General features: G+C 36.4%; 1 protein-coding gene across 1 annotated transcript in view; it reads left to right on the top strand.

Annotated features, from left to right (window-relative positions):
• Positions 1 to 18,250, top strand: part of LOC121866731 (CCR4-NOT transcription complex subunit 1-like) — an 80,067-nt gene that overhangs the window by 41,548 nt on the left and 20,269 nt on the right. Inside the window, exons 13-26 of the mRNA XM_042366431.1 lie at positions 483 to 573; positions 2,929 to 3,310; positions 4,090 to 4,211; positions 4,946 to 5,121; positions 5,255 to 5,444; positions 6,319 to 6,600; positions 7,497 to 7,643; positions 9,404 to 9,583; positions 9,721 to 9,888; positions 13,234 to 13,428; positions 13,581 to 13,725; positions 14,100 to 14,347; positions 15,032 to 15,331; positions 17,240 to 17,389. Of these exons, the coding sequence (XP_042222365.1) occupies positions 483 to 573; positions 2,929 to 3,310; positions 4,090 to 4,211; positions 4,946 to 5,121; positions 5,255 to 5,444; positions 6,319 to 6,600; positions 7,497 to 7,643; positions 9,404 to 9,583; positions 9,721 to 9,888; positions 13,234 to 13,428; positions 13,581 to 13,725; positions 14,100 to 14,347; positions 15,032 to 15,331; positions 17,240 to 17,389 (2,776 nt within the window). The remainder of the gene's footprint in view (positions 1 to 482; positions 574 to 2,928; positions 3,311 to 4,089; positions 4,212 to 4,945; positions 5,122 to 5,254; positions 5,445 to 6,318; positions 6,601 to 7,496; positions 7,644 to 9,403; positions 9,584 to 9,720; positions 9,889 to 13,233; positions 13,429 to 13,580; positions 13,726 to 14,099; positions 14,348 to 15,031; positions 15,332 to 17,239; positions 17,390 to 18,250) is intronic.

The raw sequence follows: 18,250 nt of genomic DNA, 5'->3' as shown, positions 1-18,250 counted from the left end.
GTCAGGTATTTGTTGATTTAAAGATAAATGTTGCAGGTATGCCATTAATAGATAGTAATGCTTGTAAGAGTTCAAAATGGTTACTGCTTAGCTCTGAAAAGTTGGGTGCCTGTCATACGGACACTAATCGTCTTGGGTTATCATTATCAGTACTGTACAGTGGTTAGAAATCCAGATTTATATTTACAATAACTTTTTTTAATTAATTAAAAGTAACAATACTGTAATGTGATTAAGTAAACAAAAACGTTTTTCATTTTGGAGTTGGGCTAGGTAAAATTTACCCTACTGGAGATAACAGCTGGGGGATTCATTAGCCTACAGGAGACCGTAACTTCACATATAGGACGCAGGCTGATTTTTTAGTAATTTTTCAGATAAATTGCGTCTTATATGCTCTAAAATACGGTAATTAAATTAATATTTTAAGAATTTGGCCTGGCTTTGCCCTGTATTACTGGTATGATTAAAATCATTGACAGGAACGTCTCCCAGGAGCTTTCTGACACCATACTGCAAATGGTTCAGAATTGTAACCTGATGAACCGACCTCGCACACAGCAGGTGGGAGTGGTGAGTCTTCATTTTGTGTTGTGTAATTTGTTCACTGGTTCCTATAGTGGGGGATCTCATTTTTTATTTGTATGGATTTGTCATTTTTCTTTGTAGCAGTATGATATGTATACAGTATGTCTTTTTTTTTTCTTTTTTTTTAATTGATGAATGTGTGAAATGAGAAATAAAGATAGTGAGAATTTTTTACGAACAAAGTGAATGGTGTGAGGTTTAGTTTGCCGTTGGGTGTTGGAGGTTAATGACAGAGGGAGTGTTCCTATTTTAAGGTTGCTAGAATCAAGACCAAATGTATGCTCTCCCTCCAACCTGTCATTCACAGTTTCAGGTATTTCAGATAAACTTTCTCCTTTTGTTATTCAAGACCCAAAACAAGCCCCCAAATACATTCATCAGCAAAAAACCACTTGATATAGTGTGCTGTCTTGTCATTCATGTACTGTACATTCATGTTTTTTTAATGCCCATTTCTATCACTTCTAATGTGTGTGATTCACTAATCCATTTCCTTGGTGGTCTACCTGATATTTCTAACCTTCCACCTCTGAAATATGCAAAATCAGACTCATCTTTTGCTTTCCAGTCTCATAATATGTCCATTTGTCCTTACTCTCTGAACAAACTTTGATCTACTCAACCCAACACTTCTTTCATTACCACATTACATCCTTATTTCTGTATTTCTTATTCTCTGTATCCTGTGCATTCCACATATCATTCATAAGCATATCATATTTAATGGGTTGTCTTTCACTCCCATTATGATATTGGCTAACCAACTTTGCCTCTTTTGATATGGTTCGGTCTTTATACATTTCTCACTCCACCTTTCACTTAACTTATTGTTCCATATGTTGACATATCCATTTCTAGATTTCTGAATAACATAACTTCCCCCCCATCTTCTTACCAAACTAAAGTTTATTTTGCCCTGTCCCACCTACTTTTTTTTTAGCCCTTTTGTTCACATTAACCATTTTGGTAAGTACATACAGCTCCAAATTCATTAACTAACAACTTTGATTTTTCTTTTTGATTAGTACCCTGTAGAGCAGTGTCATTTGGTGACTGCAGCTGATTCACCTCCCATTTGCCTCCTATATCATTATTTACCAAAAATTTCCTTTCTGCATTTCTCTTGTTACTTCTTTCTATTCCATATGTGAAAATATTGAGGGAGGACAATAAACTTCCTTGGTGTATTTCTACTTTCACAGGGAACTAGTTGGCCTTTTGCTGACAAATTCTAACACACGTTTCTTACATCTTACATATTTTCAATGCATCTCACATAGCATTTTTATATACTTGTATGCATTTCCAGTTCCAAAAATGTCATGAACAATAGTTCCACCCCAGAAACTGTTCACTCTTACCCTTGAATGCAAAAACTTAATCGTAACTAATCTCATCCTCTCATAGTCCCACACTGTTCATCTTGTAATGTGAGCTGATCTTAATACAAGGTACTTTTCTCTCTCTAATAGCTTTGCCCAATAAACTTCCTGGTCTACTAAACATATTTTCCTCTATATTTTATGCATTTATTCTTATTACCTTATTTTTTGTGGGAGAATTGTACATGCTCTTGATGATGGATTTGAAAAACGTTTATAGCTGCCCAAAAGAGTTGGCAGGGTTAATGGAATTTGATATAGGCAAAAAATATTCCCTAATGTGAAATTGAGGGTAGTAAGAATGGGTGGAAGAATTATTAGAGGAATTTGTATTTTGAATATGGTTGGATACTGACTAATCTGGTAAGAGGCTGTGATAAAAGATCAAAAGTGAGATAGTCAGGCTATAAATGGAAATTAGTGTGGCTATGAGGTGTCATGTCAGATATTGCCAGGATGATAGCAGTGGACTGTGTATGTTGTATTCATTTCACACATGAGTTAATGTGAATGATCATAATGTCTCATGGATTTTAAGTTTTCAATTTGCATACCTGTGTAATTGTAGAACATTAGAAAGTGTGAATGGAGTACTGTACTGTACTCTTACTTGCTGTTTCATTGTATTCTTATTACCTAAAAAAAAATATCTCCTCACCCCTCTCCCTTGTCAGTTCCCTCCTTTCTAGAGGATTCTACTTAGATGAGAATTGTACAACAGTTGGAAAAGACACAAATCAATTTAAAGAAATTGTTAAATAAAAATGGAATTTAACTTATACAGTCAGTGTAATAAGGTAATATGGGTCACACTTATAAAGGATCTGCACATGATGTGAATAAAAAAAGGATGGAGGAGAACAATGTTTCTCTGTTAGGACTGCCTTGCTATACCTACTTACAAAATAGTACTATAATGGGATGGGATGAACCTCTTATTCTTATCTTCTCATTTCAGATTGGGTTCCCAGGTCCCGGTCCAACCCAGTCAAATGAAGGACCTCTTGGCAATATTGCATCAACTTTAAGTAACTTAAACCTTGGGAATGCTGGTGTCTCATCCTCAATCTTCCCAACCCCAGCCTCATCTTCTATGACCCTTGGTGGTTTAGGTTCCCTTGGAGCGGCCCCTGGTTCCCCAGGCCGCCCACTTGGACCTTCCGCTGCTCCTGGAACTTCACAGTCTCCTCTCTCCTCCATTTTACCAGCTCTACAGCTAGGACCACCACATCCAGCAGCAGTAGGATCTCAGCTTCCAGCATTGCCAACTTCATCTATAATTCCATCATCATTAAGGACTCATACTGTGCAACCCACTGTTGCTCAAACACCTAGACAAAGTAAGTTATTAGTGGAAAAGGGTAATTTCATTTGTAATATACTTAAAATTAAGGTAAAATTAATGTAAATTGCCTGATAGTAAAATTTGGTTTAGGTAACTACCATTATTTGATTGTTTAATATTGTTTTCCATTTTGTCCTGCAATTAGTTAGTTGATTTATACAATTGGTAAAAGGATTTAGTGGATGGTATAAAAGATTGGGAAGACCAAGTCGCTGTTAGAAGGATGAAGTGGGGACGGAATAGAGATTCAGGAAACATGAGTGTGTGTACAGTCAGCAAAAAAGTTCTTGAACAGCTGGGCACAACATTTCAGAATGGTTGGTGTGCCTGGTTTGCAAATTGACTCAATATTTTGCAATAATATATGCCAATCGTCTTTATAGTGTTTACAGGGGAAAACAGGAACAGTAATTTAATTTGCAATAAAAGATCATCAGAACAATGTTTTAGATTTCATCTTTGTTTTGTTATATTGTATGATGTTCAAAGCGTTCGAGAACTTTTTTGTAAGCTGTACATGTTGAGTGGTTAATGGGGATGGATGTGCAGTGATGACTGATGTCAAGCTGTATAAAGCGACAGGGGTAAATCAGATAGATTTGGGTTTTATTGTGAAGGGGGGTTACCCAAGCAGAACACACAACTTATGTCAGTAAAAGTGAATGAGGCAGAATGTATGTGTATTTGCCCTTGTTTCTGACCATGTTGGATGAAGTAGGAAAAGAGTTGAGAGAGTATTAAAGGTAGTGCTATTAATGATGGAATCTTTTTCAGTGGATATGTCCCAGATTTTCGACATGCCTCAACTGGTAAGCAAAGAAGTTGAAGATGAAGCCAATAGCTACTTCCAGCGTATTTACAACCACCCTCCGCATCCCACACTCTCTATAGAAGAAGTAGGTTTCATCACTAATACAGTGTATTGTAGATAAATAAAAATTTTACAATATTTTTTAAACCACTTTTAATGTTTTGGCACTGATCTTTATAAGGGAGTTGGAATTTTAATTTAGAATTGGTGAACCAGTGAATAAGTGGAGGAGAGTAAACCTAGTGGTAGGTCAAAAATGACATGGAGGTGGGGGGGGGTTATAAGAAATGACATCAGAATTAAGAACCTGACAAGAGACCAATACAGCAAGGAGAGCTGTCTGCTAACCCCAGTAAATGTGGAAAATGGCCAAAAAAATTTGATGAATAAGTATGATGGGGAAAGTGCATCGTATAAAGCAGGATGCATGTTATTTGTTTCCAGGAAAAGAAAAGGCAAATGATAGAAAAGTAATGTGGGAAGTATTTAAAAGTATTCTATGGGGGTAAATGAGAAACTATGGAATGCAGTCTGACAGTATTTATAGAGTGGAGGATGTGTTAAAAGAGTTTGTTGGGAAGAAGGCAACACTCCTAGTAAGTGGAGGACTAGTATATGAAGTATGTGTACTCTCACCATGGGGTAGTAAAATATGTAAAATAAAGAGAAATGGAAGGGATACAGATTTTCTGAATGTTATGTGATGCAAAGTCTGAATTTATTTTTTGAAATGCAAAGACAATAGTACAGTATGTAATTTATGCGCTACAAACTATTGCAGCATATAAGTTACATACCGTTTTTACATCTTTTTTTCAGGTATTGGACATGCTAAAGAAATTTCACGAGTCCACCAACAAGAGAGAGCGTGAGGTATATTCCTGCATGTTACGTAATCTTTTTGAAGAATATCGTTTCTTCCCAACTTACCCAGACAAAGAGCTCTTTACCACAGCAAGACTGTTTGGTGGCATCATTGAGCAGGGTCTAGTCGAGTAAGTACTGTACCCTTCTTGTTAAGTGGTGATAAGAGGTAACTGTCTCGATGTGCAAAATAAAAGATAATAATTTAATAAGTAAATCTAGTGTGATATAAATTGTAAATCTCTTGGCTTTGTCTAATTACAGATATATGGCTCTTGGGGTTGCTCTTAGGTATGTGATGGAGGCCCTCCAGAAGCCACATGGTAGTAAGATGTATTATTTTGGTATTGTGGCCTTGGATAGGTTTCGTAGTCGCCTTAAGGAATATCCACGATATTGTCAGCACCTGATGGCAATACAACACTTCAATGAGTTTCCACCACATCTTATAGAGGTAAGTGTTAAATTTGTTACTTTGCATAGGCAGTAGCTACTGTAAAATCTCTTATTATGTCAGATTGCATACCTAAATGGGTCGTATAAATGCAGTAGGTAGTGAGGGTGGCACTGCAAGACGACAGCTTGCTTCCATCTTCCACCATGTGTTACAAACACTTACCTTATCACTACTGCTTGGGTAGTCTTCTTGCAGTTTATGTTTTACAGGCACATTGTTCCTTTCAATAACCTTATATCACCTCTACCATGGGAAGTGGATGATGTCAGGTCACTAGTCTGCGATGCGCCTATATTCTTTGTAATGGCTCCGCTGATGCTAAAGACACACGTAGGTGATGGGAGAAGTGCGGAGGTGTGAGGCCAAGCTTGACTGAGCTTGCCAAATCATGTTGGAAAGTTACAATTAGGTGCCTATTTAAAAAACAAAAAACATAATATAATTTATGTTGCAGTTCCTCGCTTTCCATCATAGAAGGCATGTCACAGTTGTAGGGCTAAGCACCCATCCATAATGTGAAAATAATTTTTCTTGTTAACTTACTGTAAATAGTGAACTTCTCTGCTCTTAGCTGCAGTAAAGTGGGGGTTCATGCAGCTACCAGTAGCTTCCTAATGTATGTTTATTTGTTTTTATTTTTCGTAAATTAGCACCTTTATTTTTTTCTCTTTTATTTCTAACAAATTATATTCTTAAAACAATGGGCCATATTCATTGTCATTTACATTAGTTACTAAGAAGACTCAATTTTTTGCACTTTTACTCCTCAAAGGATTTTTAAAAATTCATTTGATATATGAGGCAGCCTGCTAGAAAATGAAATGGAAATTATAATTTGTTACTGAACTAACTTATAACGTTTATCTTGCAGTACATCAAGTATGGAACACAGTCACAAGAACCGCCCTCCCGCCCCTCTGGCGTTGTGCTTCCCCCATCAATAAATGTTTCTCCAAGTACTCCAGCTCCAGGGACCACAACATCTGTAGTGTCTTCAGTACCTGCTGTAGTTGTTCCACCACCACCAGTAGTGTCAACTGTTGTGTCATCAGTGGCTAAGACTATCACTGCAACAACCACCACCACTACCACTGCTGCCATCTCCAAACCTCAATCAATGTCTGTTGCTTCAGCAGCAGTTGGATCTGGGAAGGTATGCACATGTGGTTTTATTCACGAAACACTGACTTAGTAGCATAAATGATGGAAAAGGATATAGGAAGAAAGATTATACTGGCATTTAATTTTGGTTGGAGGGGAAAATTAGCAGTTTCAAAACTATTAAAAGTACCTGCATGAAGCTGTAGTGTCTCCTCTTTTATTTTGTAGTGCTTATCACATTCCCACATCTAACTTATGGTCTAGCAGTAGCACTTGCCTTGCACATTCTCTTGCGGACAGAATATAAGAAACATAAGTGATAGCTATGTGCATGTGTGTAGGGGAGGGTACTGGGTTAGCTCTAATGACTTCACTGGAGAGCTTTACCTCATGAAATGACCATCTTTAGTTAATAAGGAAAACTTGAACAATGTCTGCAAAATAATTTCACTTTACATAGATGATTGATGCATAAAGTAGGTTTGTGCATCCCTAGTAATCAAGTGATTTTGAACAATTATTTTATGTTCAAGAGCAGTCTATATCCCATTTTTATTTTTTCCCTCCATTTGTGGTTTTTAAACTATTTGAAATTCTGGGAATTGGCCAAGTTGTCATGTTTACCTTTATTAATGTTGTAAACCAATTGCCTGAATGATATGTGCTGGGGTGTTGAGAATTCTGCTTTTGGCATTTACCAATAAATCTAATTCTGCTGCACTTTTTTCCTCTCCACATTTAAACCTTATTATGAGGTATGTTGTACAATGGAATGTAAGTTTGGAGTGTCTTTTTTAGGTTTACCCCAAGGCAAACATTGTTATTGATAAAATGTGAAATAAAATACTTGAGAACTAATCCTTATCTAAATTCATTATTTACTTAATTATAGCATCTTCCCCAAGTTAAATATTTTATTTCTTAAGTATTAAATTTCCGTAATTCCAGCAGCAACCAACAATTACTACCACCAATATTGAGACTCTTCTTGTTGCTACGGAGAAGGAAGAGAAGATAACCCCGCCTCCCGAGCACATACAAGATAAAGTTGGCTTCATCTTCAATAACCTTGCTCAGGTTAACCTGCCTCAGAAGGTAGGTACCACAGTTTACTGTGCTCGGATGGATTGCAACCATGCAAGTATCCATCAGTTATGCATTTTAATAAATTGGTGTAAAATCAGAAAAGATATTGAGTGAGAAGTTTAGATATAAATTTAAAGATTTAAGGGAGTACTGTACGTTAATTGGATAAGAAATATTGAGGAAGAGTAATTAAGGTGCTTGATGGAACACCGACGTGTGCAAAAATCATGTTTTGGGATAATCAAGGTTAAAGCTAGTGTACATTGTTTTTATTACTCCATAACCAACCATATGATTTTAATGATTCTTGTGTAGTTTTTGTGTAAGTAACAAAATCTTAGGTCATGAAAGTCTGAATAGTCATTAGGTCAAGTTTATTTTGAAGGGTCACTTGAGAACATTCAGTAAAAGATTAATAACCATCAGCATTCATTCATGCAAATGTTAATATAATCACCAGTCCAGGACAGGTGTATAGGTTTACGTGGATGACAGGGTGAGGGAATAGTACTCCAGCATCTCGTTGTCAGGGTCTGCCTCCTCAATGACAGCTGCTGTCCTATTGCCACTATATAATACCCTTTCCTGGTCTAACTGTGCGAGGTCGCCTCATTTACAAGATCTGATCTGATCTTCTGTTCCTCCACATTTTTCCGTCTTTACACTCGCATGGGATTCCCCCAGGTTCATTTTCTTTGCCACTTTCTTTTTCCAGTGCAAGGGGTGACGTACACACTTCCTTGCACGCCGACAACCTTCCTCCACATTTTTACTTATATTTGAATTTATAATATGCACTTGTGAGCACTAACTATACAGAAGAAAAATGTGTAATTCCTTGTGTCTGATAATATCAGGGGTCCAAGAAAAAATGTGGTTACCCCCTCCCAAGGTCACACATACCCTCACATTCTGGACTATCATTGGCTGAGCAAGTGACGCCACAGCTTCTCACACCTGTTATTGGTCACACTCTTTGGTGCGTACGTCAGTATTTCGCCGAGACCACAACCTACATACACTTCATGTAAGCTGCACAAAATGTCGAAAGTCTTATGTTTTTTAAATCAGTTTTGTCCTTGTCTCAAAGAAGTATCTCCCTTTCCAGTGTAGCTAACATTACAGTGAATATCCTGGGTAACACGTCGGAACAAGAATCTCATTTCTCCATGTAATTTTCCACCAAGCTCCTCAATTAAGACTTGAGAATGGCTGAAAGTGATTTATGTGGTGGTATAAATATAATGAAACCAAAATGGAAGGCTCGATTGGTAGGTTGGGAAAGAGTGAAGTAGGCTTTGTATTTTTGGAACTCCCAGTTTAGAATTTTGAGAATTTTTAGTAGAGCTAGGATGTGGATAAATTTTAGAATTTTATTTAGTACCAGTATTCTGTTTATTGGGAGTCACTGAAAGGAGAGGGTTTCTGAGTTATTGTGTTTGTGATTGTTTTGATGGGAAGTGTAAGGTGGGGTATTGTAGATTGTGTGGTAGTAGTGTGTTATGGTTCCTTTTTTGTGCTTTTGGGCTGCAGGATGGTTAACCAGGGAATTGTAGGAATAAATGTTTGAAAACCATCACTGTCACTTGCTCTGAATGATATTGGATAAGATGTACTGTACAGGATATTAAGCAGTACAGTATAAGTTATTTAAGAATTAACATTGGACTCGGGGCTTAATTTTGTAGCCAAACTATCAAATTATGATAAGAAAAAAATGTTGCCAGAAAGAATATTAATAATATATACTTTGTATTTTTTCCATGTAGTGTGAGGAGCTGCGTGAAGTGGTTGGAGAAGATTATTGGCTGTGGGTAGCACAGTATCTGGTGATGAAGCGTGCTTCCATTGAGAACAACTTTCATACTCTCTACTCTCTATTTCTTGACCAGATGAAAATGAACAATGTTAATTCCATGGTGTGCCGTGAGACTCTTAGAAATATTAAGGTAAGGAGAGGCTATGTTTTCTGTTACTATCATGAAGTTAACCTTTGCTAACATGAAAATATCCTTCCAGTATGATACCATGTCTGAAAGAAAGTAAACTCCATTAATTAACTATTCTGTTTATTTATTTATTTCAGGTACTCCTGAGGGCTGATAAATCAGCAGCCAATTTTTCAGATAAGTCACTGTTGAAAAATCTTGGTCATTGGCTGGGAATGCTAACCCTGGCCAAGAATAAACCAATACTGCACACTGACATAGACATGAAGTCTCTACTCATAGAGTCTTACAACAAAGGGTTGCAGGTTAGTTTCATACTTTGATGATAAAGTTCAGAACCCATTTATGTGTTAAGTTGTGTAGCCATTCATTAGTCACCACTGTTCCAAATTTAATAAATGTAGCTACAATTTATGTGAACTTTTATGCTGATAGTGTAAAGAAGGCCTGAGTATAATATAAGCTACTCTTCTCTTCGTTGTGAGATCTGTGAGTATTTTATTTCTTTTTAGCATTTGGGTACTTACAGATTTTTTGCTCCTGTGTTTGTAAAGATTCTTTTGAAAATGAATGTTTTTTTTTAGGATTAAACATTCATTATGCTAATTAATTAGGCTGATGTTTACAACACGTCCGTCATCTGGTAATTTACAGTGACCCCTCGGTTAACGAACTCAATCCGTTCCAGAAGGTCGTTCGTTAACCGAAACCATTGTTTCAATGGGTTTTTGGGTAATTGGTTCCAGCTCACCAAAAATTTCCTAAATTCAACAAAAATGGTAGAAAAGTTCACTTACTTTGAGGTGTGTATGTAGAAGGCTCCTGGATGATGATGATGATGATGAATTACAATGGGGTGGAGGAGAAGGAAGAAGAGAAGGCATTGGGGTGGAAGAGAAGTCACCCCATGGCACCATTTCACCCATAAAATTTTAGTTCTCTTGGTGTATTTCAAGATTATTTTCTTTAAATCAACACTGTACTGCATTATACAGTATATTGTCAATATGTAAAATATATTTCAAAATGACCAATAATTTGCTTGGAAACACAGAAAAAAGCGTTTAGTTGAAGAGAGTCTCAAGCAAGATGTTACCTCCAGTGAAAACAGAGAGACTAACGCCTGTTTGCTGTGTTAAGAGGCTGGATGCTGCGCTTTAAACTAGTCACTTTACCTTCAATTATGTTCAATAATTGTTAAAATGACTAAAAAATTGAATATTAAACTTTTAAAATTATTGAATAGTATAAACTTCTTGATATTTACTAAAATAGTTAGGAATTTAAGCCCTAGAACCGATTAATGTATTGGCGGACTGATACTAAAGCTGGTTGCCCGGCCAGTGCAAGCGAAAACATGTTGAGGTCGGTTCGTAAGAAATTCGTTAACTGAATTTTTGTTCGTTAACCGAATTGAAGATCCTTATGGAAGGCAGTTCGTTAACCGAAATTTCGTTAACCGAGGCGTTCGTTAAACGAGGGGTCACTGTATTTAAAAAAACTTTTCTGAATATATTTTCGTCGCTGAGTTTGGATATGACATTCATTTCTTTGGGCAAATGCTTTGTTTGGTAGATAATTAGGCCCCTAGCCTCGCACTACTTCGTCTTTCTTGGCTGTGAAATGGCATGGCAGCCGGATCCAGCATACTCTGACGTCCACAAAAAACGTAAAATTACGCCATGCCACTTCAAGAAAGTTGCTTTCATTAGTATTAGATATCAAAGTTAGGTAAGTTTCTTTGGTGAGGTTGGTGTTTGCTGTCAGTTAACAACGCTACTGCTGCTTGTGTTTCTTATCGACTAAGGTTAGGCTTAATTTAAAAAACCCCATTTTAACACATTTGCCCAAACTATAAGTTTCCACTGCAAAACACACAGAAATTGCAGCATTTTTAATTTCTTATGAAAATTCGGAGACGGACGTGTCATAAAAAATTGCACAAGTAATTAACAGTTTTTACTCTCCTTATGATAAATACCACACCTCTCAGTTACTGTCCCTCACAAATTAAAATCAAGTTTCTTCTGGTTGTTTGTAGCAGTAGCCATTGTCACATACAATTAAACTGCACAACACAGTCAAGTATTGACAGGTAAAATAAACACCACTGAATGGCAATGTAAGAGTGTTATGATGGAAAAATTTTAACAGTGGGATTAGGGAATTTAACAAAGCCTGGCTGGCTTTATGTTATAAGTATTCTATCCCTTTCATCTCATTCATCCATTATTAATTGATTTTCGTGTACACACAAATACATCTGCACCCCATATCTGCCATACATATAAAGTATGGCAAAAACACAAGGGAATGAGGTTTTCTTTGTGTGCCCAGCAAGAGTTGGCAGGGTGAGCTTGAGGGGGAGTTATGTTATAATTTTTTAACTCACAGTTTTGAATAGATGAACTTTTTACATGAACATACAATCCTACATACATAATGTGCAAAGAAAAGTAAAAGAAATAACTATAATAAGGTAAAAATCAAAGGAAAGTAACATTTCTTTGTGTGTGAGAGCAGGGAGGGAGTGTTGTGGGGTGGCAGATGCTGCCAGGCTGGATGCTATGACAATGTTTGATGGCGACCATGCATGAAGCAGCCAGTGTCTATGCAAATGGCACCACTGGTGGCTGTGTTAAACTTTGATTTAGCTTTTCATTTATATTTTAACTGCATATTTTCATCTAGATGGTATTTTATTAATGTTTTTAATGTGTTAGGTAGTAAATTTCAGTACGTACTTGTATATGGTTTGTCATTAGTTAGGTAGTTTTTTCTTGTTTGTGAACCGATTTTGTGATTTTGGATGTGATATTGTGTCTTGTTTTGTTATTAGGAACCGAACCCAAAAATTCACGTAACAATGTTTTTTCACTTGACCAATTCATATCTCGAAGGATACCTTTATTAACCAAGGTGGTGTAGACATGAGATAATTGGGAACTAAGAGATTGTATTATTTAATAATGGATGGTAAGAGGAAGAAGGGAAGATCAAGGAGGAGATAGGAGAATAGGTAAAGGATGCAGGAGATGTGCATGGGAGGGAAGCTCAGGAAAAAACAAATTAAATGAATGACAGGAGAGAAAGGTGTTGAATTATTGAATTATTTACAGGTAGGGTGCAGCAGTAAGAGTACGTGGAAGATGAGGGAGAGAGTGAGATTTGATTTACATTTTTGGGTTTAAGGTTTATCTTGGAAAGAATTATCTTTTTATTGGCACATTTGCAGTTCTCCATTATTCTAAATTATATAAATTGAAATATCTATATTATTCATATTATTAGTGTGTAGTAATATCTTTAAAAAGATGAAGTGTGGAGAACTGAAAAGTTTAGGGAAGTTTTAATTAAAGGTTGTCATTTACTATTTCTGATGAAACCCCTTTAATGGCATGTTTTGGGAAATGGATGAACTTGAGGTTTTTTGTATTACACATAATAGGTTTGGCTAGTATGAACTTAATTGATATGTTTAATGTAATAAATTGGCAAATGGCTATAATTAAATTTTTGATTGATTGTACTCTACGAAATAGGGGTTCTTTAAGGAGACGTGTACTCATGTCCTCCAAAATGTTTCATTTGATGAAGATGTACTTTTCTTGTTTTATCATATCCTCACTGCTTGCATCTTCATCTTACAGGAGATGCAGTATGTGATTCCATTTGTGGCTAAGGTGATGGAATCCTGTGCCAAGAGCCGAGTGTTTAAACCACCAAACCCATGGACCATGGCTATAATGAATGTCCTTGCAGAGCTTCACAAAGAACCAGATATGAAGCTTCATCTCAAGTTTGAGATTGAGGTGCTGTGTAACAAGTTGGAGATCAATCTGGAAGTAAGTTATTTGTTTAGTTATTGAGATGTTTGGTTATCAGTGGTGGTAAATATACTGTAAGGATATATTTTATTTCATTCCTAAATTTTAAGCAGAGAATAAAAAGCATTATGAACTTTTAAAAAGAGGAACTTTTCTAAAATGTATTAAAGGAATTGAAGCCTGCTAATGTGTTGAATGACCGAGACCGGATTGCCCGCCTTAAACCCCAGTTGTCACAGCCGGGTGGATCTAAGCGAGCAGAGTCAACTCCTCTCTTTCCTGCTCTTCAGGGTTTTTCTTCTACTCCTTTTATGCGTAAGTTAATTTATATTATTTTATACCAGATTTGTTATTCATTTACTGTTGGTGGTAATTTGTTAAGGTAAGCTCAGAGATACAGAATGTCAGATTATGTTAAAGATTTTACGATACTAATTTGGTAATGTCATTATCTTGCTTAAAGGCAAAGAAGTGTCAAGGTAATAAAGGTGAGTCGGATAATTACTGAGAAAAAATGCAAAATAATTTTGTTTACATCTACAAATAGGAGTATCAGCAATGATGTGTAGATTAAGTACTTTATTCAGTAATGATAACATGATATTCAATTATTTAAGAAGTTGCATAAAAAAGTATGAACACTTCTCATTTTTCTTTTTTCTTCTTTTTTCCCTCTCCTCCCGACACAGCAAAGACAAGCTGGCCACAAGTTGCGCCACCAGGCGCTGTTGTAGATACAACTACCGTAACTGCTCAGAGTTCTTCTGTTGGTGCCACACCTACACCCCCAACAGTCCTGCCTCCACATCCCTCCACCACACCCACACCTATCCAAGCTCAACAGCAACCTGCCTCAGAGCCACGCTTTATTTACTCAGATATTAGTGTCGCTTCACTTAGAGGTTTGGATCCTCACATATCTGTCTCTGTACCTCAGGTGAGTAGCATATTCAATTACTCTATATCCGGGGTGATTCAGCAAAGAGTACATTAAATTGGAAGATGAAATCCCTGGATAATTCTAAACCACAATGTCTATGGTAAAATGTCAGATTCTGCATATGCCCACATGTTCGTGACAGGTGCGAACAAATTAAACATAGTCCAGGCATTCTGGAACGCGTCACACAATCAATGGTACAACGTGTACAGGCCTGCATTGAGGCAGAAGGGGGCAGTTTTGAACATTTCCTTTAGGTTGTAACATAGACGGGTCACACTGTAGAGATCTGTGATAAATGATTACAAAAACCGACAGGGGGTTTCACTTCAAATTCACTTTCATTAATACAGTAAAACATCTTAAATGCATTGTAACATGGAAACTATGCAGAATCTGACATTTTACCATAGAGACATTGTGGTTTAGAATTACCCAAGGATTTCATCCTCCAATTTAATGTACTCTGCTGAATCACCTTGTATATTTGAAGTTTATCCCCATAATGAGTTTTAAATTAAAGCTAATATAGAGATACTTTAGCCACATGAACATTTTAATATTGTGTTAGAATGCTTTGATCTGTAAATATATAAGAAATTACTTAATATTGCAAAACTTTCTTTTATTGTTTCATAATGGTTAAACAGAAAGAAAAACATTTATTAAATGATATTGCAGGTTTGTGGTGTTGCAACCAATGCACAGTTGAAACAGTTGGTTCGCCATGCCGTAGAGTTGGCCGTCCAAGAAATTGTTGCAGCAGTTATTGAACGCAGCATCAAGATTGCCATCACCACTGCAGAGCACATTATTAAGAAAGACTTTGCATTAGATCCAGATGAATCTCGGATGCGTGCTGCAACACATCACATGGTGCGGAACTTGACTGCTGCCATGGCCATGATTACCTGCAGGGACTATCTTGCAACTAATATTACGAAGAGCATCAAGCAGGGATTAATGCAAGCATTTTCCAGAGTATGTATGATCATTTTCTAAACAAGGTTCCCAGAGCCTTTAAATTTAATTTAAGGAAAATGCTTTATTACTTACTAGTATTTATTCCAGGACTTAATTTTATTTTTATTTTTTCCAGTAGTACGAGATACCGTACATTTCAGTGTTTTCATGTGTAACTTGTCATCACATTAACATTTGGCATAATGGCTACAGCACATTATTTAGTACTACTGTACTTATGAGATGGTACTCAAAACAAAGACAATAAGTTATTTTTGTATATTTTGTCAATGCTTATTAAAAAGTTGATTATTTATGACATGGCACCACTTTTAAAAATTTGGAATATAACCTGACTTGCTTCAGTATTTGATATTTTAAGGCAAGGGAAGTTACAGCAATCCTTCGCTAACCGTGGGTTAACTAACCACAGGTTTGAGATTCCACATTATATATTTTGTACACTGTTTTGCCAACTACAGTATCCAGTTTGGATATACAGTAGTGTTTCACTTTACCGGATTATTTATTGCATAGGATGGTCTGGTCTGGAACAACAGAAATTCTGGTATATTGAAGCTTTTCCCACAATTGTACACTTATGCTCCTTGCCATTACAATTTAACCTAGCATACTTGAACTGTAAGGGAGAAATCACTCGCAGTATTCATTATTACATATACTGTATATTGTATGTGTGGCAAAGTGACTATTTATGTTTTAAAGTAATAACTATTACTTTCATAATTTTTGAAGGAAATTCTGCTTAACAGATGTATGTTCGCTACAAAAAGTATCTGCATAATTTTTTGTTACACAATGAACGAAGGATTTTGACAACCCTACCGAGACAATGGGAGTCGCATTGTTCATTTTGACAACCATTGGACTCCACCTTGCAGATACTTTCTGTAGTGAGTGGACACCACTTGAATGAACACATAAAAAGTCATGAAATAATACATTGTGCCTTGTCAGCCCTCACTGAGGTAATGGCTTACATTATACTAACATCTGTTGTTATTCTGGTGTTCATTTAATTTTAATTGCATGAGACTTCCAAATCCAGTCTTAGGATGTTTCAAATGTGCAAGTATATGGTAATTCAGTATACAGTACAGGGGTATACTGCAATACAGGAACACCTCGGTTAACGTACAAGTTAGAGACCAAAGGACCAGTTTGTAAAGTGATTGTTTGGAACACAAAAGCTATTTCCCCATAAGAACAATGTAACTTTGGGTTGTGTTCTGAACCACCTCACAAAACCTCCATCTTTACTAAGATTCCACCTTCATTATCATAATATGAAGACTCGCTGTTTCAGGGTGGTAAGTTAAAATATTTTTTAGTATTTCCTTTTAAAAATTTGTCAGTTTAGTTACAATCATCCTGTGAGTGTTAGTCAATGTAAACAAAGTCGGGCACCCACTATACTATGCACTTGCCAGTCGACTTGGCACCCAGATTTGGAACCATTAATGTTTCATTTTATATAGGTGGAAGTGAATACTTAAAGGTAATTACCATATACAGGTACTGGTGTTCACAGATTAATATTTTCTTTTTTTTGCTTCATTGAAGAGGAATTAATGTTCATAAATTCAAGGGAACATTTGTATACAGCCAGTTCGGTTCTGGGAGGCTTGTTCATAACGTCAGTGTCGTAGCTTGAACATTTGTTAACTGGGGGTGCTCCTGTAATATGGTACCTGTTTAGAGAAGATAAAGCATGTATTATGATTTTGTAGGTAATGATTTAAGTTTATTAATTTGGAAATGAGATGCCATTCATATCATGCATGTAGACAAATGCTTGAAGAGTCTTTTTAACCACAGATGTCAGTCAGAGTTTCATAAATTCTCCGAAAAAGCAGCTGTAACAAATTAGGATCATCATTACATGTTTATTCTCTCTTCCTTCAGACCAACCCACAGCAGTTGCCTCAGCAGGTAGAGCAGATGGAGCAGCTGGCTGCGGCTATTGCTCAGGAGAATGTTGGCATTGCCTGTGCCTTTATCCAGAAGACTGCCGCAGAGAAGGCTGTTATTGAGATGGATAAGCGACTGTCACAAGTAATATGTTTTAATTACTGTATTGTTTTCCTTATTGATAATGACTTGAAAAATGTGGATTATCCGAGAAACTAATTCCCTTTATTTTGCCATATGTAGGAAAATTTGAATGACCTAACAACTGGACCAGGTTTTATGTTACTATCAAAGTGTACTGATTGAAAACCCAGATACACTTGTAACATTACTGTTTAATAGTAATCTATTGGTTTTGTCTTTAATAATATGGCCATTACTCTTTAAATTATGCAATTAGACCTCAGGACGTTGGCCCCTTGGGGTGATGAGGTTAGGTCGTCTAAATCTGTTAAGATATGATTTTCATTGTTTGGATTTGTTAAGCAACCTCAGCTTATTCAGGGTCTGTGGGAGTTCTTAGTAGTCCTAATACCTATAGTAAGGAGGAGCTCTTAGGAACAGAGTATTGTCACTATCTCTTCTCTGAATGATGAGTTGAATTCTGACTGTACATTGCATGTTGTTCCCCCATTTTAGGCCATCGGTATAGGTGGAAAAAAAGTGTAGTTTATCCTCTGGATTAACAGACTAACCAAATCAAAGCACTGTATGTATTCAAGGATCCCCTAGTAAGGCACCCTGCTTTATAAGAGCTGCCTGTATATGGGCACTGCCAAAAAGGAATTTCAGGACTAATCCTTTGTGTACAATGATTGGAATAGGGGAGATATAAATAATCAATGGTCTGGTCCAATCTTGGTCATTAAAAACAGTATCTGGATTAATCCTTCATGTTTGTATTATTACTATTTCTTCATAGATATAATGAGTCTTCATAATATACCTCAGTCATCTAGTCTGTGACTTGATAATTTATCCATTGCTACATATTAATACTGTTTT

The sequence above is a fragment of the Homarus americanus genome, unplaced genomic scaffold (assembly GCF_018991925.1).
Source record: "Homarus americanus isolate GMGI-L3 unplaced genomic scaffold, GMGI_Hamer_2.0 scaffold22413, whole genome shotgun sequence".
Taxonomy (NCBI): Eukaryota; Metazoa; Arthropoda; class Malacostraca; order Decapoda; family Nephropidae; genus Homarus; species Homarus americanus.
Note: the sequence above shows the minus strand (reverse complement) of the source record. Positions and strands in the feature narration are given on the sequence as shown.